At 51.8% G+C, this 22,690-nt stretch overlaps 1 protein-coding gene across 1 annotated transcript in view; it reads right to left on the reverse strand.

Annotated features, from left to right (window-relative positions):
- Positions 1–22,690, reverse strand: part of ITGB5 (integrin subunit beta 5) — a 114,280-nt gene that overhangs the window by 90,142 nt on the left and 1,448 nt on the right. Inside the window, exon 2 of the mRNA XM_017347042.4 lies at positions 10,810–10,895. Within this exon, the coding sequence (XP_017202531.2) occupies positions 10,810–10,895 (86 nt within the window). The remainder of the gene's footprint in view (positions 1–10,809; positions 10,896–22,690) is intronic.

A 22,690-nucleotide genomic window follows, 5' to 3' on the forward strand; every position in this document is an offset into this window, starting at 1 on the left:
TGCAGGGACCCAAGCACTTGGGCCATCTTCTACTGCCTTCCCAGGTACTTCAGCAGGGAGCTGGATCAGAAGTGGAGCAGCCGGGATTTGAACTGGCGCCAATATGGGATGCCAGCACTACAGGCAGCAGCTTAACACATTGTACCACAGTGCCAGCCCCCACACAGCAACTTTGCAGACACTGGACACTGCACAACCACTCAGGAGAACCCAGCCATCCACTGGGAAGAAAGGGGAAACTATAATAATTATACCAAGCCTACATCTACGTATAATATTTCTCATATCATAATCTTTTAACTTTATAAGCCTAAATCCCTAAGCATAAGAAAAATACAGTCCATCACTTCGGTAGGTGACACAGTCACTATAATTAATCCTGGGAATTAAAGAGCTCAAAACATTTATACTATGAAAAAAAAAACCAGAATTCTGTATAGGATTTGAAAGAAAACTTAAAAATGCACTATTACAGCAGAGGGACGACAATATTTTCATGTCTCTTGTTGTTTGCATGACACAGACGTGCCGGCAAGAGAGGTCTTTGCTTCTCTCGAGCAGGATTTGGCCATTGGAATGATCCACGCTAACCTGGGGTACTCGGAGTTGGAGGTGTTCATTTTAAAATGAGTCACACACTTTCTCATAGCATGGGGTGCCTCTAAGTGTTTATCCTTTTCCAGGATTAAAGGGGTTTTTAATGGCAAAGCAAGCCCAGGCTTTTCTCTGAACGTTCCTCCCCCTCCCCCACGGATGGGGAAAATAAAACCCCCTCCCCCTACTGGCTGGATGCCAGAGCTGTCCTGTGTGCCTAATCCTCTTAATGGCTGAGGAATTAGGTCGCAGATCTCCTCTTCTCCCCTCTGCAACACTTTGCCAGAGGGCCTCAGAGGAGGCAGGGTCCCCCGGATGCTGTATTAGAAGCCAGACTGACGGCAGAGGCACAAAAATCAGAGGGCACAGCCCTCTGATGTCCCAGGACTTGTCAATGCTCTTCCGAATCTTTACAAAATTTAAGACTGGAGAAGTTAAGCCGCCTTTGTTGCATTTTTAAATGAGTAAAACCAGATGGATTGTCCTAGGCCTGTATGATAGTTTTTGTTTGCTATGGGCGTTTTTTAAATAGGTGAATGATGTTTTTGTTTTGTGCATTGAAAGTCTGGTGATCTTACCTGTCAACAACCTTGGGGACGACACTGTAGGGAGCTCCATAAACACTTGTGGAACAAAGTGAGGAAAATGACTGTGCTGGGCCTGGATTTCAAACAAGGGTTTCCAAACTGGGTTCCAGGCAGTCCAGCCCGGCTCGGATGGGAACCTGAGAAACACGGTGAGGGGAAGGAACGGTGACTAGCAGAGGGCCCTGCGGGTGCTGCTCTGCCTCCTGCGCTGCCTGAAGCAGAGCTCTCGGTAGCTGCCCAGAGCTTAGAAGGCTCAAGGAGGGGCTGGTGCCGTGGTGTAGTGGGCAAAGCCACCACCTGCAGTGCCCGCATCTCACATGGGTGCCGATTTAAATCCCAGCTGCTCCACTTCTGATCCAGCTCTCTGCTATGGCCTGGGAAAGCAGTGGAAGATGGCCCAAGTCCTTGGGCCCCTGCACTTGCATGGGAGACCTGGAAGAAGCTCCAGGCTCCTGGCTTCAGATCGGCCCAGCTCCGGCCACTGTGGCTTTTTGGAGAGTGAACCAGCGGATGGAAAACCTCTCTCTCTCTCTCTCTCTCTCTCTGCCTCTCTGTAACTCTGCCTTTCAAATAAAGAAAGATACAGAAAATAAATCTTTTTTTTTATTTGACAGGTAGAGTTATAGACAGTGAGAGAGAGACAGAGAGAAAGGTCTTCCTTCCGTTGGTTCACTCCCCAAATGGCCGCTATGGCCGGTGCTGCACAGATCCGAAGTCAGGAACTGGGTGCTTCCTCCCAGTCTCCCATGCGGGTGCAGGGACTCAAGCACTTGGGCCATCCTCCACTGCCTTCCCTGGCCACAGAGCAGAGAGCTGGACTGGAAAAGTAGCAACTGGGATTAGTACCCGGTGCCCCAACCAGGACTAGAACCCGGGGTGCCAGCGCCGCAGGTGGAGGATTAGCCAAGTGAGCCACGGCACAGGCCAGAAAAAAATAAAACTTTAAAAATAAATAAATAAAAGGCTCAAGAGCTCGCCTGCCCAGAGCTCACACAGCTACAGATGTTCTGAACTCCTTGCCGGCAAACTGGGCCTCAATTCTCAGCTCCTCCAACTCTGAAAACCTGGCTGTACGTGGACCAGTTCCGTCAAGGTGCACCTGTCTTGATCAGCCCTACCATGGAATCAGCAACGAAAGCATCTTCAGTCTCCTCAGAGACAAGAACTAACGCTCTCCCAGCAGTCTGCACCAGCGTCCACTCTGGAACGGACCAGATCTGCAGCCCACGGGCCAGGGGCAGGTGCATGATTCCTCATCCACAGCCTTGCAACTTGCTTAGGAACGGTCACTGAAATTGCCCCCTTTTCCCGGATGCCTGCTCCGGCAGTGGACTTCACCGGAGCTCCCGAGTCATGCTGTCCCAAGGGATTTTGGATCCACCCTCAGACCACAGTGGGGGATGTGTACAGGACCGCCAGCTGGTCAGGGAAGATGGACCTGCTGGCATCAACAGGAGACAAAGTCCAGATAACACTTGCCAGGCCTGAAGAAATCTGAGGCAGCCAGGTCCATGCCAGCTACACCTGTGGTAGCGTGACCACCTTCCCTCTTTCCAGCCAGTCTGGGGCTCCCTCATTCTCCAGGTGTCTGCAGCAAAGCCCTCTGCGTGTCCCTGATTGGCAGCTGTTTCCCCTTTTCCCCTTAATGAACTCCCTGGGCTGTGATGAATCTCACGGCTTCCCTGAAGGTGGCTGTACCAGCAGTGAGGACCACAGCAGAGAGCTGGCCTGAGAACCACCATGGAGGACACTGAAGCTGCAAATTACAAGGTGACACTGCAAGCACCAGCCAGGCCAGCCACGCGTCGGTGCAGGGGAACCCCCTTCTCAGCAGCTCCAGCTTCACAGACAGCAAGGGACACCCTCCTGTGCCACTCAAAGTCACATCTACTCTCAGCGCCACCCATCTCCATCATCCGCTTGTCAATCTTCTTCTCTTCCAAAGGTTCAGTTGCTGCTACTCGGGGCAGGTCCAGTGGTTTTACTGATGTGTTCTGCAGCCTTTGAGACATCTTTACTTACATGCTGAGTCCCACCACTGTGCTAGAGCTCCAGGGCCTCAGAGCCACCAGCTCAGGCACCACCGGGCATGGCAGGGAGTCAGGCAGCTAGCTCACCAAGGCGATCCCCCCACCCCCAGATCGAAGACATCTCTTCTGGCCTGGAGCCCAAAAATAGCCCTGGGCAACTTCCAGCCCCAGGTTCTTGCTGCTGCAGAGAGGAAGAGAGAGTGCCGCAGAGCCCTGTGTTAACCCACAGCCCAGGGGCTGCTCCTCTGCTCCCTGGGGCTCCTTTGTAGACAAGTTTAACTCTGAACAAGGACAAGTGCATATTTAAAGACAGGAAACCACAACCACAGAGACCAGGGGTGTATCTCATGATGGCTATGACCTTCCAGGTACACAAACATTGTAAATCAAGAAAATGTCTCAACATCTACATTTTCAAGCTGCAAATTCAATGAACAGCAGTGTCTCAAGTTATAAACCCTCCTCGTGGATAAGAAAACCCTCCTTGGGGTAGGTGCTTGCGGCAGCAGTTAAGCTGCCTTTTAGGAACCTACACCCTTATCAAAGTACCTGGTCCCAGTCCTGGCTACTCTGCTTCTGATCCAGCTTCCCACGGATGCACATACAGGGAGGCAGCAGGTAGTGGCTCAAGCACCTGGTCCCTGCCACCCATGTGGGAGGCTCCCACTGAACTCCAGGCTCCTGGCCCAGCCCTGGCAGTTACAAACATTTGGGTAGTGAACCGTGTGGAAGAATTTCAGACAACCTCCCTCTCTCCCTCTCTTTCTCTTTGTCTATCCAGCTTTCAAATAAAATGAAAATAACTAAGTTTTAAATTTAAGAAAATTCACCTCACATGGGCAACATCCTGATGTCTGACGTTCAGAGCCCAGGCGGTCAGACTCTGCGCACGTTCCAAGACGAAGGCCCCTGAATGCATACCACCCAGTACCCTCCCTGTTCCATGTGGGGTCAGAGGCCCATATGCCTCAGTTTACCTAAGAAGTTTGAGCTCACCTGGTCCCAGCTCCCTGGGCCCAAGTTCAGCGTTCTATGTAGCATCTCCCTCCTATTTCAGCCAAGGCTGCAGGAAACCAACTCTGGGTCCCCAGACTCCACTCTATGAATGCAGCATTTGTTTGTTGCCCCAAATGTGGAAACCTTTTTTTTTTAAGATTTATTTTATTTATTTGAAAGGTAGAGTTACAGAGAGAGGTAGAACCAGAGAGAGAGGTCTTCTATTTGCTGGTTCACTCCCCAAATGGCTGCAACAACTGGGGCTGGGCCAGGCCAAAGCCAGGAGCCAGGAGCCAGGAGCTAGGAGCTTCTTCCGGGTCTCCCATGTGGGTATAGGGGCCCAACCACTTGGGCCATCTTCTACTGCTTTCTCATGTGCATTAGCAGGGAGCTGTATCAGAAGTGGAGCAGCCAGGACTCAAACCAGTGCCCATATGGGATGCCAGTGTCGCACGCTGGGGGCTTTAACCCACTGTGCCACAGTGCCAGTCCTCCAAATGTGGAAATCTTGTCACCTATCAAACTTTTGGGATAAATAGCCTCCTCCTGCAAGGAAACAGGCATGGAGGGGTGGAGCCCCAGTCCCTTATGAATGGGGAAGAAGATCTTTATCTCAATGCAGAAAAAACTGAAGCTAGCTTGGGGATATGGGGGTCCCTGCTGGCAGGTGCTCTGTGTTCCATGCTGGAGCAAAACACCTGTCTGAGGTCTTTACAAATACTGTCAAGCTCTCCAAATGCCTCATAGAGGGTAATTACATTATTGGGAAGTGGCCAAGAGAAGCAATAAAATAGAAACAGGAACCTGAAGTAGCCTTTGTGGCTTTTAGGCATTACATGGAGCTAATGCAGACGAGAAAAAGATGATATTCCAAATTTAGAGAGTGTCTACCTCGTCCCAACACTGGTGTTGGTTTGCTGTAAGGTATCTGGCTCTATGGCCTCCATCCTGTTACCCAGAGGCAAGCTTGCTGTTTGCTGCGACACTGTAACACCCACCTCCCTATACACCCGGTCAGTCACCGGTCAGTGCTGGAGCACCCAGTGTCCTGCATTGCAGCCTGTGCTTGCAGGCTCCTTTGCGTGGGCCACACCACTCGTGACGTGTCTACTGCTGCTGAAGGTCAGAACACTAAAATGATGTGGGTGGTGGTTTAAGAGGAAGGAGGAGTTTAATCCCCCCAACAGGGTGGAAGGGGTAAGAGACTACAAGCTCTGAGTCCAGCACTGTGGCACAGCAGAGAAAGCCACCACCTACAACGCCAGCATCCCGTAATGGGCGCCGGTTCGTGTCCCCGCTGCTCCTCTTCTGACCCAGTTCCCTGCTATTGCACCTGGGAAAAGCAGCGGAAGATGGCCCAGGTGCTTGGGCCCCTGCCATCCACACGGGAGACCCAAGTGAAGCTCCTGACTCCTGGCTTTGGCCTGGCCCAGCCCTGGCTGTTGCAGCCATCCGGGGAGTGAACCAGCAGATGGAAGACCTTTCTCCCTCTCTCTCCCTGTAACTGTGCCTTTCAAATTAAATAAACAAATCTTTTAGAAAGAGAGAAGAAAGAAGAAAACAAAACTGCAAGCCCTGGAAGAGAAGGAGCTCCCGCAGGAAAGGAGGCAGCAGGGCCAATTTGGGGATGAGGAGGAAAGAATCTGGAAACAGGCAGAGAGCCCAGGCAGGGCGCTGGCCGCCCTGGGATGCGGCAGCCCCAGACGGAGCCCTCGTGGATTTAAGGGGAAGGGAACTGGTGACAAAAACCAAAATCAGCGCTGTGTGGCAGCAGCGTGGACTGCCGGCCTGCGGCACAGCCAGACCAGGCCCCGGTCAGCTCAGGGAATCCACCGAACAGGTGTCAATGAGGCACCAACAGACCAGGACGCTTCCGTCATTCAGTCCGAGCGTGAAGGGATGGTCTCAAAAAGAATCTGTGCTACAGCGAGCAGGACTGAACGCTGGTTTGTCCTCCCTTCCCCGGCTCAAAGGAAACACAGCATCTCTGTACCTTCCCCCAACCGGGAGGCCAACCGTGCCTCCCAGCCTCTCCTCCAGCCCTGCGGGTGCCCTCACTCCCTCTCCACCCCGGAGCTGAGCCTCACTAGTCTTCTCCCATGGCCGCCCCCGTTCCCACCCAGCCAAACGTCATGAGCCCTCGGTTCTCTGGTTCCCTGGCAGGACTTCAGCTCAAGGTGGGGCCTTGCCTGAGGGTCGGTGGTCCTCTCTCCTCCCGGATTTCAGAGCAGCCCGGGGCCATACCACCTGGTGGAGTCTCACTTCCACACCTTCACAACCAGGCCCCCGCCCCCAGACCACAGCCCCTGGGGGCCCACACTGGCCTCCCGGGCTCCCGCACCAGCTGCCAGCTCAGCAAACCCAAACCACCACTGACCCTGGACACACAGTTACAGCAAGTGTCCTGCTGGCTGCAGTTAGGGGTAGGGAGGTGGCTGGATTTAAGACACGGAACCCAGTGGGAAGAATGTGACCTGACCCAGGAAGCTGCCACGCCTGCTTCCACGCACATTCCTCAGGGCAGCCCGAGACTTACAGTCCTAGAGGAGAGGTTTACACTCCAGAGATGATGGACAGGGGGGCTGGCGTTGTAGAGTACAGGAGAAAACCACCGCCTGTGATGCCAGCCTCCCACATGGGCGCCAGCTCACATCCTGGCTGCTCCTCTTCCAATCCAGCTCTCTGCTGTGGCCTGGGAAAGCAGTGGAAGATGGTCCAAGTGCTTGGGCCCCTGCACCCGTGTGGGAGACCCAGATAAAGATCCTGGCTCCTGGCTTCAGCCTGGCCCAGCCCTGGCCGTTGCAACCATCTGGGGAGTGAACTAACAAATGAAATGAAAGACCTCTTTCTCTCTGTCTCTCCCTCCCTGTAACTCTGACTTTCAAATAAATAAATAAATATTTTAAAAAGAAAGAAATGATGGCCACAGTCAATAATAAACTGCTGGGGTGTGTGTTTCCTTTTTTTTTTTTTTTTCTTAAAATTTTTTTATTTGAAAGTCAGAGTTACAGAGAGAGAGAGAGAGAGAGAGAGCACGTTTCCATCCCCTGTTCACTCCCCAAATGGCTACAATGGCCAGGGCTGCAGGCCAAAGCCAGGAGCCAAGATCTTCATCTGGGTCTCCCATGTAGATGCAGGGACCTAAGCACTTGGATTATGTTACAGTGCTTTCCCAGGTGCATTAGCAAGGAGCTGCATCAGATGTGGAGTAGCCATGTAACCAAGACTCAAACCAGTGTCCATAGGGGATGCTGGCACTACAGACAGTGGCTTAACCAGCAACACCGGCCCCTGGAACACCACTGGCTGGGAAGCGAGGGGCCCAGGCTTGGAGGCGTCACAAGGGCAGGGGCGGTGGGGTCCAGCGAGATCAGGAGCAGCCCACACATCCTGGGCTGAGAGCTGGGCAGGGTCTAGAGCCTCTGGGTGAACCAGGCAGGAAACACAGGCAATAGAGCTAGGGCCATGCTGCAAACTGGACAGAGGTAGGAAGGAAGGACCCACGGACAGTGCAGGAGCCTGAAATGCAGAGAGGAGTCCTCCCCCACCTCCAGGGAACTAAGAAGTCACCACCGGCTCAGAGCTGGGGAATCCCTGCGGGACGTGTTCAGGATTCAACCTCAGCAACGCGGGCCAGTTAGGGGCTAGGCTCTCCCTGGGCACCAGCCCTCGGGGCATTCAGACTTCCAGCTCGGGCAGTTTCCCGGGAATGTCCCAGGATGTGTGGTTAAGAGGGCATCCGGCCACTCTTGGCCTGGCTAAGGGGCAGGGTGGATCAAAACCATTCCTGAACTCTCCAAACCCAACTCCCCAGAACACACTCATGCCCTGGGGAAGGGCGCCAGCATCACAGGAAGCTCTTCAGCCGTGAATGGGGTCTCATTAAGCAGAGGGAGTGCCATGGGCTGGGACGACAATGCACACAGCCTGGAGAACTGTACACCCTACCAAACCCAGACATCGGGCTGCTGGGAGGACCAGCACAACAAAGGAAGAAACGTACAGCAGACACTCAGCTTGGCTTCCGGAGCCCACTGCCCACATCCCACCAGAAAATACCCCGGGGGTGACAGCAGCAGCTCGCCAGACAACTCCTGCATCACCCGGCCGCTCAGTTATCAGCTGTCCCATCCCCAAGCCCACACGCATGGATCTCATGGTGTCTTCCCAGTGCCACCGTCATCTTCATCTCACATGAGAAGAAACAGCAAATCACGGCAGAGCCGAGATTCAAACTTGGCTTTCCTACCTCTGTGTCCCTTTAACAGGTCTCTTACGAAATAAGAATTCCTGCCAGATTCTTGGCTTCAGGCTGGGTATGCCAAGGTGAGTAAGACAATGTGGTGGCACAGAGAGGATGACTTAGCAGCTAACAGCAAGGAAAACATAATGAACACAGTAAGAAGCTATTGCTATAGAAACAGTGGAGCAGATGGGGAGACAGAGATGTCACAGCCTGGGCGCAGCAGACACACAGCCGACAATCACCCCCGTGAACTCTGCCAATCAATGGCACTGGGGACACAGCCATGAAGGAAGCAGGCAAAACCCCAGCCCTAACATCCCAGGGCAGGAAGCTTATGGTCTCACCCCAAATGGATGGATGGGTGGATGGACAGAGGGACAGAACATCGTGTCTGTGGTGAAACCATGAAAGGCTTGACGGAGACGATGAGGCCTGCATTCATCCTAAAAACTAGAAGACAGGGAGCTGGTCGGGGAGAAGGGGAGGGCAAAAGGCCCTGTGGCACAGGAAATGGTGAGGCAAAATGTATCGTGAGTGGAAAAGGGATGAAAGTGGGCAGGCAGGGGCCACAGCACGTGGATCAGACCTGCAAGCCACCAGGAACCAACGAGAGGTTTTCAAAGGAGGCTCATAACAAAGACACTACAACTACTTACAAATACAATTAAGGTTTACATCCTGGGGAGATTCCCCTCTCAAAGCACCCACTTGGTCATCTTGCTAAAGTCCTGGACAGGGGCCGGCACTGTGATGCAGTGGGTTATGTGGTTGCCTGTGGCACCAGCATCCCATGTGGCGCCAGGTTGGAGTCCGAGCTGCTCCACTTCCAATCCAGCTCCCTGCTAATGGTCTGGTGCTTGGATCCCTGCACTCATGTGGGAGATGTGAGAAGCTCCTGGCTTTGGACTGGCCCAGCCCCCGCCATTGTGGCCATTTGGGGAGTGAACTAGTGGATGGAAAATATCTCTGTCTCTTCCTCTCTTTCTCTGTAACTCTGCCTTTCAAGTAGATCATCTTTTTTTTTTTTTTCGACAGGCAGAGTGGACAGTGAGAGAGAGAGACAGAGAGGAAGGTCTTCCTTTTGCTGTTGGTTCACCCTCCAGTGGCCACCGCGGCTGGTGCGCTGCGGCCGGTGCACTGTGCTGATCCGATGGCAGGAGCCAGGTACTTATCCTGGTCTCCCATGGGGTGCAGGGCCCAAGCACTTGGGCCATCCTCCACTGCACTCCCGGGCCACAGCAGAGAGCTGGCCTGGAAGAGGGGCAACCGGGACAGAATCTGGCGCCCCGACTGGGACTAGAACCCGGTGTGCTGGCGCCGCAGGTGGAGGATTAGCCTAGTGAGCTGCGGCGCTGGCCCTCAAGTAAATCATCTTTTAAAAACAATAAGAAGAAAAAGAAGTAGTCCCAGACAATCTGTGTGCTATCATGCAGTATAATCCAGAGAAAAGTAGCCAGGTTCAAACCTCAGCCTCAGCACACCTCATGCGGCCTTGAACTAGGAGTTTTACTTCACCAGGCCTCAGGGGAATGGGCGTAATCACCCCATCTGACAGAGATGTGGAGCGGAGCAGGGACACTGGGTACCAAGTAGGCGGCACGGCCATCTGCAGCTTATGGGTCAGTGAGATCCCTGGGCCTCTCGGGCTGTCACAACATAGAACCAGCCCGGTCCCAGCAGCCATGCCATGGCCCTGCGGACGGGGACTGCTCCCAGAGCCAGGGCCAGGCCAAAGCAGTGAGCCTTGGGTTCTTTCACAAACAACCCCAGCAGCACGCTGGTGCAGGAAGAGGCCGTTCCTCCGCGGTTCTAACAATAGTTTACGAAAGTGACCCAGAAGTCAATCATTTCCTGATTGGCACACTGAGCCATGAAATCTGCACTGCTTTATGAAAGCAAAGTATCTCACATCCCCCAAACTTACATCCCCTCCGCAAGGGCTTCCAGAAGCGCCAAGCTCAGTTCTAAATAGAGTCATCCCCTGGAGACCCAGCCTTAAAATCCATGCTCACAAAAGCCACACTGAAAGGACTGGCGACACCAGCACCAACAGGCCGGCCATCCAGGCGCGTCTGGAAGAGTTACGCAAGACTCACTTCCCAGGCTCAGCTAGAGAGACCAGAAACCATGAGAAGAACCCTAACTGGCTCCCACACAAAAGGGTGGGAAAGCCTTGTTTCCCTAAAACGGGACCCAACTCAGCTTATTATCTCGTAAACTTGCACTTGCCATCAGCCTGGGTGGCGGCAGATGAGGCGGCTTACAGTCTGCACACACAGCCGCTGTGCAGTGAGCCCCTCCCCAGCCCCACCCCCACAGTGCCCCTTCCTCTTCCTCCCCTCCCCCACCAGCATACCTCTCTGGAGCACCAGGCACATTTTGGGTGGATTAGCAGACACTCTTCACAGGAGGTGGCACTTCCACTGGTGCATATGTTGAGACCTTCAAAGCAAGATAAAGATGCACCAATTAGTTCTGGGCTATAAACCTTATTAAAGAGGCCTTGGAATGGGTGGGGGCGGGGAACAGTATTTTTTTTCCCCTGAGGGGGGGGGGTCTCTAGGAGGTTAAAGGGTACAAGTCCTGGTGCTAATTGCAAGTTAAGGCTTCTTGGCTGAGGCCAAGCCCTGAGTTCCTGAAGCATCTGCCAAGCGTGCACACTTGTAAGAGCAGCTCCCGTTTCTCCCGCTGTAACTCAGCAAATCTTCCCTCACTGAGGAGGAACAAGACCCTCTCACACTTAGGCCTTCCAAAATGACAAAAATACTACCCAAAACAGGAAAGGAAAAAGAAAGATTGGTTTCATTGAGGCATTAAAAAAGAAAATCCTAAATCAGCTATTATTACATCAAAATCCACGGCATTCCAGAAGTCAGCATACTCCTTAAAGAATCTCCCAGAGAGGCTGCTGTCGTGGCACAGGGGATTCAGCTGCCATTTGCAATGCTCAGCATTTCATATGAATATGATACTGTTCAAATCCCGGCTGCTCCACTTCTGATCTAGCTCCCTGCTAATGTGCCTGGGAAAAGAGGGGAAGATGGCCCAAGCCCTTGGGAACCTGCACTCACGTGGAGACGAGTGGAATCATAGACGCCTGGTTTTGGTCTGGCCCAGTCCCAGCCATTGTGGCTATTTGAGGGGTAAACCAGAGGATGAAAGATCTCTCTCTCTCTCCCTCTCTCCTTTCTTCCCTCCCTCCCTTCCTCTCTGCCTTTCAAATAAACAAATCTTAAAGAATGTATCCAGGAATAGTGTTGGGTAAAGGAAATACATTGCTTCAATGTATCTAATAATAGGTCAAATAAGATAAACCACGCATTCCTTCAGTAGAGAAAGAAAACAATTTTGATAAAACTAAAAACCCTGACTTAAAAAAAAAACTAGAAACTAGGGTGAAAACTACACTGCTTTATCATTGTAAAGATTACTTATTTCAAACTCAGGCTAGTCCTACCTCCCCCCGCCCAAGTAATCTGAGGTGGAGGCCATGCTATGCCCCTGCACCACAGTTTCCCACGCCCACCCTTCCTCCTCACCTGCCCAGCCTACCAACTGCACAGATATCCCCGGAGAAGCTGATCTTCCTCTTCCTCCCTCTCTGTAGTATCAGGACAGATTATTCTGACCAAGGGCAAAATTCTGGTCATGTATTTGCTGAGTGACAGTGATGCTACTTGGTCCTCACAGACCTAAAAGACCCACTGGTCTTTCCTGGTGGTGCCCTAAATGTAGAGAAGGAAAGAGAGGCACTTTGAACTGACAGGAACAAGAGAAACCCACAGCTACACGCCCTAGGAAGAAGGTTCAGATCTTATACACACACACACACACACACACACAGAAGTGAAGGAGAAAATGTAGGGAGATAGGAGACTGCTCCCTAGTTGTACTAAACATCATAGAAACTTTTATTATAAGACAATCATTTTGAACTAGAAAGCAATCCCATTCACAATAGCTAGAGAGAACACAAACAAAAGCTTAAGAATAAATCTAAGGAAGGAAGTAAAAGACCTACACGCTAAAAATTATAAAACATTAATGAAAGAAACTAAAGACAACAAAAAATGGAAAGATATTTTCTGCTCATGGTTTAAAAGAATACTGTTTAAATGTCCCTGCTGCTCAAAGTAATCTACAGACTTAAGGAATCCCTACCAAAATTCTAATGGCATTTTTCACAAAAATAGCAAGGAAAAAAATCCTAAAGTTGTTTGGAACCACAAAAGACTTAAAATAGTCAAAGCAAGATTGAGCAAAAAGAACAAAGCTAGAGACATCATTCTATCTCATTTCCAAATATACTACAAAGCTAATGTAATCAAACAGCACAGTACTGGTATAAAAACAGCCACACAGACCACAGAATAGAGAGCCAGAAACAAATCCATGCATGTGTGGTTAGCTGTCTCCATCAAAGATGCCAAGAACACACAATGACAAAGGCTAGCATGCTGGGACAACTGGACACATGGGCAGAAGAATAAACTGTGACCCTTAACTCACACCGTACACAAAAATCTACTCAATATGGATTATAGACTTCAATGTAGGACCTGAAAATGTGAAACTACTAGAAGAAAACACAAGGAAAATCTTCCTGACAATGATCTGGGCAATTATTATTATTATTTTTTTGGATAGTACCTAAAAAGTACAGGCAACAAAACCAAGAACAGAGAAGTGGGATTGTATCAAACTACAAAGTTCCTCCACAATAAAGGAGGCCAATCAACAGAGTGAGGAGACGACGTGTGGCATTGGAGAAAATACTGCAAACCATACCCACACATCTGGAAAGGGTTTACTATCCAAAATATGTAAGTCCATATTAGTAAGAACATAGCACAATAAAACTGAGAAGGAAACTGCTTTATTTCTTTTTAAAAGCAGAAAGATAAAGAGAGAGAGAGACAAGAGATCTTTCATCTTCCCAAATGGCTGCAACAGCTAGGCTGGGCCAGGCAAAAGCCAGGAGCCAGGAGCTTCATCCAGGTCTCCCATATGGGTGCAGGGTCCCAAGCACTTGGGCAATCCTCAGCTGCTTTCCAAGGTGTATTAACAGGGAGATGAATCGGAAGTGGAGCTTCTGGGACTTGAATCAGCGCCTGCACCACAGGCGGCGGCTTAACCTTCTATGCCACAGTGCCGCAGATTGCTTTACTATTCAGGGGTCAGCAATGTGGCTTAGTGGGTAAAGCCAGCACTTGCAACACCCACATCCTATATGCGTGCAGATTCATGTCTCACCTGCTCCATTCCCATCCAGCTCCCTGCTAATTCGTCTGGGGAAACCAGCAGAACAAGGCCTGAGTTTTGGGGCCCCTACCACCCACATCAGGGACCTAACTGAAGCTCCTGGCTTTGACCTGGGCCAGACCTAGCCACTGCAGCCTCTTGGGGAGTGAACCAGTGGATGGAAAATCTTCTCTGTCTCTCTCTCTCTCTCTGTGTAACTCTACCTTTCAAATAAATAAATAAATAAAAGAAAAGAAAAACAAGCCCATCTGTAAAATGGGCAAAGGACCTAAACAAACAGCTCTAAAAAGAAAACACATGCATGGCTAAGGAGCATAGGAAAAATGTCCCATATCACAGACAATCAAGGAAATGCAAATTAAAACCACAGTGGGCTGCAGTCTCACATTTACTAGAATGGCTGTCATCAAAGCAACAAGAGGTGAGTGTCGCCAGGGCGTGGGGAAAGGGAATCCTCGCATTGCTTGTGATGAAATCAAGGTGGATGTTCCTCAAACAGCTGAAAAAGAGAACCATATGATCCAGCCACCCGCCTCTGGGTATGCAGCATCGAAAGGAAGGAAGCCAGCATGCTCTGGTTCTGACACCATCACAGCATTGCTTCCACAAGCAGATGAACAGATACGGAAAATGTGCAATATTCAGAGTATTATTTTGACTTAAAAAAAGGACGGGAATTCGGTCACTTGCAACAACACAGATGCGCCTGGAGGACATTATGCTAGGTGAAATAAACCAGGCTCAGAAAGCCAAATACCACATGACCTCACTCGTTGGGAATCTAAAAAAGTCCAACTCCCAGAAACAGAGCAGGAGGACGATTGCCAGGGGCCGGTGGGGTGGGGTGACAGGGGGATGGGGAGATGTCAGTCAAAGGATACAGAGCGTTTGTTAGATGGGGTAAGCTCTGGAGCCCCACCACACAGGATGGCGACTACAGTTAACAACAACATATTGCAGACTTGAAAACTGAAGACAGGAGGTCCTAAACGTTCTCACCACACACCCAAAGTAACTCCAGGAGGGGATGGAGAGCTCCCCTCGCACCACGTGTACATCACACTGTGCACTATAAGTATGCGTATATATGTCAATTATACCTCCAAAACTAGAAAAATAAAACATTTAAAAGTGAAGGGGGGCAGCGCTGTGGTGTAGTAGGTAAAGCTGCCATCTGCAGAGCCAGCATCCCATATGGGCACCAGTTCGAGTCCTGGCTGCTCCACTTCAGATCCAGCTCTCTGCTGTGGCCTGGGAAAGCAGTGGAAGATGGCCCAAGTGCCTGGGCCCATGCACCTGTGTGGGAGACCCAGAGGAAGCTCCTGACTCCTGGCTTCGGATTGGCACATCTCTGGCCGTTGTGGCCATCTGGGGAGTGAACTAGCAGATGGAAGACCCCCCCACTTCTCTGTGTGTGTGTGTCTGTCTGTCTGTCTGTCTGTCTTTCTGTCTGTGTAACTCTGCCTTTCAAATAAATAAATAAATACATAATCTTAAAAGACAAAGTCTGTAAAAAAATAAAAGAGATATTAAAAAAAATCAATTCCATTTTTTGGTCAAATCCCCTCATGTGTCAGAAAGTCCAATGTGAGGAGAAAACAGCCAAACCTAGCACAAAAGTTACTTCCTCCTCCTGGCCGCAACATGATCAAACACAAGCTCAAGCCCTCTCATTTCCTGTGATACAGAAAATCACTGCCATAAGTCACGGGGTTAAAGGTGTTTTACAACAAGCTAGCCAAGTCACTTCACTCTGTAGAAACCGTGAGCAAACAGAGCAAGCAACCCGCAACAAGGAGCCGAGGCTACAAAGCGAGGTCAGAAGCGTCTTGGCCAGCAAGGACCCTGGGGGCTGCCTGTCTGTGGTCCTCGGACCCTCCCAGATGCAGGGCCAACGTGCCCCTTGAACTCCAGGGTCCTCTACAGCACCTCGGTCATTAAAAAATCAGAGGTCAGAGGCCTCACACAGGATTCTGCTCAAAGCCACATCAACGCACAAACAGCGCTTTCCGATTCCCAGTCATCACTGCGCAGGGGACACTGGGGCCAGGGCAGCAAGGGCTCAGGACAGTGAGCGAGAGCTCCTCGGCTCTGACCGAGCCAGACTGGGCTCTGATCAGCCTCAGAGACCCTGCACACAGCACTGAAGAGGCTCCACGGCTGTGCCGCACAGCTGATATGAACGCATACTGAACCAAGCACAAGAAGTTTAAGTCACACAGCACCAGCCGTTATTCATAACATCATTAAATACTCAAAGGCAACACTAATGTAGTGTTACTACATTCAAAATGATTGCCTAAAATTTAGGTTGCTGTCAGGACAAATTCAGATCCAAGAAACCCTACATTAGGCACACTCCCAAACCGAACATTGGACTGGGGGTGCGAGACACAGCACAGGCAAACGACTCCTAGGCCCTGCTCCCCAGGAGCGCACAGTATGCCAGGTAGCAGACTGGAGCCAGGATCCAAACCCGCAGCCACAGCGCCCGAGGTACGCCCTCTGGCAGCCCTCCTCTCCCCACCTGTTCATATTTCAGAGTTTGGATTTGGCTGCATGAGTCACTGGGCACCAATAAGCTTTCTGAAAAGGAAGGAAGCAATGAACACCAAGCCAGCTGGAGCTCACGAATGTCAGAGGGCTGTGTCCAGGTCACGGGCGGAGGCGCTAGCAGACCAGACGTGCGCCACAACCTTTGCTGCTTGCTGTGCGCAGGGTGGCTATCCCCAGCTCAACTTCAGCTCCCTGCAGCCCTGTGCCTGAATGTCTCTGAAGCCCAGGGCTTACTGAAACCATAAAAGCATGTTGTCCTTCCGAAACACACTCACCCACTCCCTCTTTCATCCGTCATACCCAGGCAGCCGGCGCTTCCGGACAACCATTCATGATGTATGAAATGTTTCCCCTAATCCAATTCTTCCTGCCTGGCCCCCTCCAGCCTCAACAGCCCAAGCCAGGCCCTTTGGTCTAGATTCCTACAGTAGCTGCCTGGCTGGCCTCTCTCCACTCAGCCTCTCCCCACTTCTGTCCACCCTACACGTTCAAGGTCAGACAACTACTCCAGCATACTTCCAGCAGTTGGAATTTCCTGATCCAAATAAAATACACAGTAGGATAACAGAAGTGAGTAGCAAGCTGGGATTGCCTAACTGGATTGAAGGGGCAAGGCACTGGCGTGTTTCTCCCCATACCTTGATCTATGCCCCACAAATCTGTCACACAACAGACAAAAGATTTCTGGTACAAGGGGCTGGCGTTGTGGTGCAGCAGATTAAGTCACTGCTTGGGAGGCTGGCATGCCATACTTATCACCGGTGCACCAGTTCAAGTCCCAGCTGCTCTGCTTCTGATCCAGCTTCCTGCTAATGTGCCTGGGAAAGGAGCAGAGAATGGTCCAAGTGCTTGGGCCCCCACCATCCATCTGGGAGATGGGATGGAGGTCCTGGCTCCTGGCTTCAGCCTGGAACAACCCTGGCTTTGCAGTCACTAGGGAATGAACCAGTGGACAGCAGGTTAAGCCACCATCTGCAGCACAGGCATCCGATATGGGCGCCAGTTTAAGTCCCGGCTGCTCCACTTACAATCCAGCTCCCTGCTAAGGCACCTACGAAAGCAGCATATAGCCCAAGTGAATGGGCCCCTGCACCCACATAGGAGACTCAGATGAAGATCCTAGCTCCTGGGCCGGCGCCGCAGCTCACTAGGCTAATCCTCCACCTGCGGCGCCGGCACACCGGGTTCTAGTCACGGTCGGGGATTCTGTCCTGGTCGCTCCTCTTCCAGGCCAGCTCTCTGCTGTGGCCCGGGAGTGCAGTGGAGGATGGCCCAAGTGCTTGGCCCCTGCACCCCATGGGAGACCAGGAGAAGCACCTGGCTCCTGGCTTCAGATCAGTATGGTGCGCCGGCCGCGGCGGCCATTGGAGGGTGAACCAACGGAAGGAAGACCTTTCTCTCTGTCTCTCTCTCTTACTGTCTAACTCTGCCTGTCAAAAAAAAAAAAAAAAAAAAAAAAAGATCCTAGCTCCTGGCTTTGGCCTGGCTCAGCCCTGGCCATTGCGGCCATTTGGAGAGTGAACCAGACGATGGAAGATCTCTCTCTATCTTTGTCTCTCTCTCTCTCTCTCTCTCTCTCTCTCTCTCTCTCTGTGTGTGTGTGTGTGTCTCTCATACTGACTTTCAAATAAATCTTTGGAAAAAAAATTTTTTTAATTACCAGCAAAAAATCTAGTGACTCACCATGTGCCTTAAATGTTACCACAGGATGCAAATGAGCCCTGGGAAGGTTCTACCTCAGTCGGCACTCGTGCTGGACTGCCTTTCTGAACGTCAGACTTGTGCAGAAAACCCAACAAGATCAGCGTTACAGATACGGCTATGGAATACTACGCAGCTGTAAGAAAGAATGAACACACCCTGAGGAGCCGTTAAGCATTAATGAAAACACAGCAAAAAGGTTCCCTAATGGTAACACACCTACCATGCTAAGACATTAATAGGCAAAACTAGGTGTGGTGTATATGGGAAATCCCTGGATTATCTTCTCGATTTTTCTGTAAATTTATCACTGTTCTAAATGTTTAGAAAAGTTCTTTTAAAAGGTCATTGACCTGGCCGGCGCCGCGGCTCACTAGGCTAATCCTCCGCCTAGCGGCGCTGGCACACCGGGTTCTAGTCCCAGTTGGGGCGCCGGATTCTGTCCCGGTTGCCCCTCTTCCAGGCCAGCTCTCTGCTGTGGCCCGGAAAGACAGTGGAGGATGGCCCAAGTGCTTGGGCCCTGCACCCCATGGGAGACCAGGAGAAGCACCTGGCTCCTGCCATCGGATCAGCGCGGTGCGCCGGCTGCAGCGCGCTGGCCACGGCGGCCATTGGAGGGTGAACCAACGGCAAAAGGAAGACCTTTCTCTCTGTCTCTCTCTCTCACTGTCCACTCTGCCTGTCAAAAAAAAAAAAAAAAAAAAAAAAAAAAAAAAGTCATTGACTCCTGAGGCTGGCGCTATGACACAGCAGGTTAAAGCCCTGGCCTGTAGTGCCGGCATCCCATGTGGGCGCTGGTTCGAGTCCTGTCTGCTCCACTTCTTTTTTAAAAAAAAAAATATTTATTTCATTTATTTTAAATACAGAGTCACAGAGAGAAGTAGAGACAGAGAGAGAGGTCCTCCATCTGCCAGCTGACTCCCCAGATGGCCACAACAGCTGGAGCTGCGCTGATTTGAAGCCAGGAGCCAGGAGCCACTTCTGGGTCTCCCATGTGGGTGCAGAGACCCAAGGACTTGAGCCATCCTCCACTGCCATCCCAGACCACAGCAGAGAGCCGGACCTGAAGAGGAGCAGCCAGGACCAGAACTACTAGCCATATGGGATGCCAGCACTCCAGGCCAGCGCTTTAGCCTGCAGCGCCACAGTGCCAGCCCCACTGCTCCACTTCTGATCCAGCTCCCTGCTGATGCACCTGGGAAAGCAGCAGAGGATGATCCAAGCGCTTGAGCCCCTGCACCCATGTGAGAGACCTGGAAGAAGCTCCTGGCTCCGGATCAGTCCAGCTCTTGCCGTTGTGGCCATTTAGGGAGTGAACCAGCAAATGGAAGACCTCTTTCTCTTTCTCTGCCTCTTTCTATGACTCTGTATTTCAAATAAATAAATCTTAAAAAAATACAAAAAATAAAAGGTCATTGACCCCACTGGGGGAAGGGAAGGATCAGTCCACGCCCTGTGTTCATGTCAGGAACTCAAACAAGACTAGGTAGCAAGTGAGACAGACCCGTTGCTGTCCCCAGACTGTACCTGGGAGCAAGGGAGGGAGGGGCCAGTTCTGCCCCACCCAAGGGCTGCAGGGAAGGCCGGGACTATGGGATGAGGGCAGGAAATCCTGGGCCTCAAAGATCCAAGGACTCACTCTGTGGCTTGCCGACCATAGATGACCTTGGGCAAATCATTTAACTTCCAGGCCTCAGCTTCCCCGTGCAGACAAGTCAAGAGCATCGATTTCCACTCAATAAACCTTGATGCATTCCAGTGGGGTCTGTCTGTCTCCCAGAACGGTTCTTCCAGGAGAGCTCCACACACAGTCCGGGACTCTAAAGCTGGGATGACTGTGAGGGGGTGAGGCTGGAACGCACCCTCTCCCCTTGATTAGCAAGGCTCACGGTCACCAGATAGGCACTCGGCAGTGCCAGGCACCGTTCCAGGCACAGAGGATGCAGGGATGAACACACTCGGCCAACTTCCCTGCACTCACATCCCGGCTGGGGCACAAGCCTAGCTGGCAGAGATGGGCCAGAACGAGAGGAGGAGGTGCCCTCGATGATGGTGAGTGCCAAGGGGAGAAATCAAGGATAGCAAGGAGCTGGGAAGAACACAGGGCAGGAGGCGCCGACTTCAGCGGGGAGCAGCCAGGGCCACGACAGGGCTGTGTGGGAGATACTGAAAAAAAGCTTGCAGCTGCACAGAAGGGGCCAGCCACAGTGGAGGGTAGTGGGGGCGAGGCCTGGCTGGCAGTAGTGACGTGGGTAAGGGGAGGTGGTGACACAAAGGGAGGTAGGGAGAGGAGGGCAGCACAGGGTCAGAGCTGCCAGGGAGGTTGTAAACAGAGGGACAGTGGGAGGTGTGAACATCCAAGGAGGTGCAGGAGTAGGTCCCAACTCCCTAAGACAAAACCACACCTCTGGAAGATGCTGGGGGTAGGGGGTGGAGAGAGGCGGGCGGCAGCCACAAGAAGCACCCTCCACGTTTCCGCCCCAGGCAAGAGTCCAGTCTGTTCTGGAGCAAACATTTCACCACGGAGCCCGGGAACCAAACCCTGCATTGAATGCACACAATGCAGACAGCCTCACACACAAACGGGTGCCCACAGAGAAAGCGTTCCTCTACCTCTGTAAGGGCCATTAATCCCAGTCCAACTAGGAAACAGGAAAACAAACCAGGGCAGTGAGCTCAGCAAAGCCCTCAGCCGCAGCCAGCTGAGCATACCTGTGAAAAGGGACCGCAGCCATTAGCCCCGCCGCACATGCCCGCGTGAAAGGGACCCCACTATTTAAGCCCTGTGTAATTGTCGCACACTGCCAATGTCGTGAAAACTTCCCAGAATCTTTCCATGATCAGGCTAAGGAAGAAAAAGCAGTTACCAGGGCAGGCGGACACAAAGGGCCTTTTGCCAAACTACTCAGATATTTTAATTCTCTGTTGCCTCAGTAGCTAAATAAGCATGGAGAACGAGCAGGAGAGGAATACTAATTAGAGCTAATTAGACTCTGCCCTCTTCTGCCTCAATCCCCTTTATAAAAAGCCCCCCTGACTCCAGGATGATGGGGTTAACATGTGAATCCATAAGGTAAACAGTAGTGGAACAGGCAGGCCCACTGCTGGCATTTAGGGGCCCTGTGGTTGCTAAACCTGTGCCTAGTTAACCGAAGAGAGCTCAGTGCCAGCCAACTCCACAGCCCTGGCCCACAGCAGGAAAAAGTGGGGGGTGGGAAGAAGGGAGCTGCCTGCAGGAGTGGCCGGGACAAGGTCACGGTTCTCAGGATTTGGAGCTTTCCGATTTGCAGGGCATCCACGGAAAAGACATTTGGCGGTTTGTTTGTTATTAACCAACTTTGATAGCAAGCATGAGCAAGACCAAGCTCCTCCCCCATCTTAGACTACACCGAAAGGCCTTCCCGAAGAAGATCCTTCTCCCCCCGTTTTGTGGGAAGGCCAGATAGATGCCAGGGTGCCGCCCGGATGCTCTTGGCCATAGGACAAGAGAGAGAGCAGGAGTTAAGCCTGGAATAGGGCGCACAGGGGACAGCGGGGTGAAGGCGTGGGGGAGCTGCCAGCCTGCCAAGGACTTGTTTGCAAGGAGCCCCTTAAATGGAAGACCAGCTTCCTGCTGCGTCTGCCCCCTGGTCTAGGAACACCTAGGCAGAGGGCTCTGCAGTCACCTCTTTTCTGTTTTTTATCTCAAATCCCAATCCTGGTGGCAAGGCAGAACCAAACTCTGCAGAAAGGACGTGCAAGCTTCGGCAGAAAGCAAAACAGAAGGAAATGAAGGAAAAGGAAAAACAGAACTTGACATTGACCGAGCAACACTGGGAATGCAGGAGAAATCCCACAGCTGAGTGGGCCCCTCTGAACTGTGACCCGCTCCGGGGCACTGAGTAGCTGGGGCCAGCTCCCACAGGATCACAGAGATGGGGGCAGGAGGGACCCGGAGGCAAGGGGCACTGGGCCAAAACGCCGGGGTCCCTGGGCCACCACTCCCACCCCAAGGAGGGAAGAACTCTGAGAAAGAAGGAGTTGCCAGGCAAATGGAAACAATGCGCTTTCAAGTTCTTTGCGACTGGAAATATCTGAGTTTTTATTAGAATCACAGCATGTCAAGCTGGAAGGGCACTGAGAAACCATCACCTTTAGCAGCTCCCACACTTGGATTTCAGGGGATACTAAGATTTAAAAACAAGAGAGAAGGGGAAATTGATATAGGAATGCTGCTGTCCTTTATTTTGCCAGGAATTTCAAAAGCGACCATCTATTATCACTTAAAAGTAGGAAAAATCCCCCCTCCAAAATAGGGCAGAATTTCAAATTAAAAAAGGCCCTGCTCGCACCTTCCGGAAACTTTCTGAAGCCCTTCCCACAGACCCCCGTGAGCACAGGCCAAGTCTCCCAGCCTTTGCGTTTTCCCCGGGGAACCCATGAAACCACCAGTGCCCCGCATGAGGAGACAGACCGGTGTCTGCAATCCACTGACCCACTCCAAACTCGGGTGCGCGGATTTTCCCCTACAAGGAACGTAGCTACAGTACTAAGCTTGAATGGGAGCCTGAACGAAGTTTTTGTCTGCTCAGTCCCCTCCTCCGCTCTCAGACGGAAACCTCCAGGGCTTCCATGTAAATAAGCCGCCGTAGGGGGACAGTCCCGCACCAAGCGATCCAGCATCGCGGCCATGCGAGTGAATGGAGCACCCCACACGCGGCGGCCAGGGCTTCCTAAGG

This window comes from Oryctolagus cuniculus, chromosome 4 (assembly GCF_051225735.1).
Source record: "Oryctolagus cuniculus isolate XC-2025 breed Fujian yellow rabbit chromosome 4, ASM5122573v1, whole genome shotgun sequence".
Classification (NCBI taxonomy): domain Eukaryota; kingdom Metazoa; phylum Chordata; class Mammalia; order Lagomorpha; family Leporidae; genus Oryctolagus; species Oryctolagus cuniculus.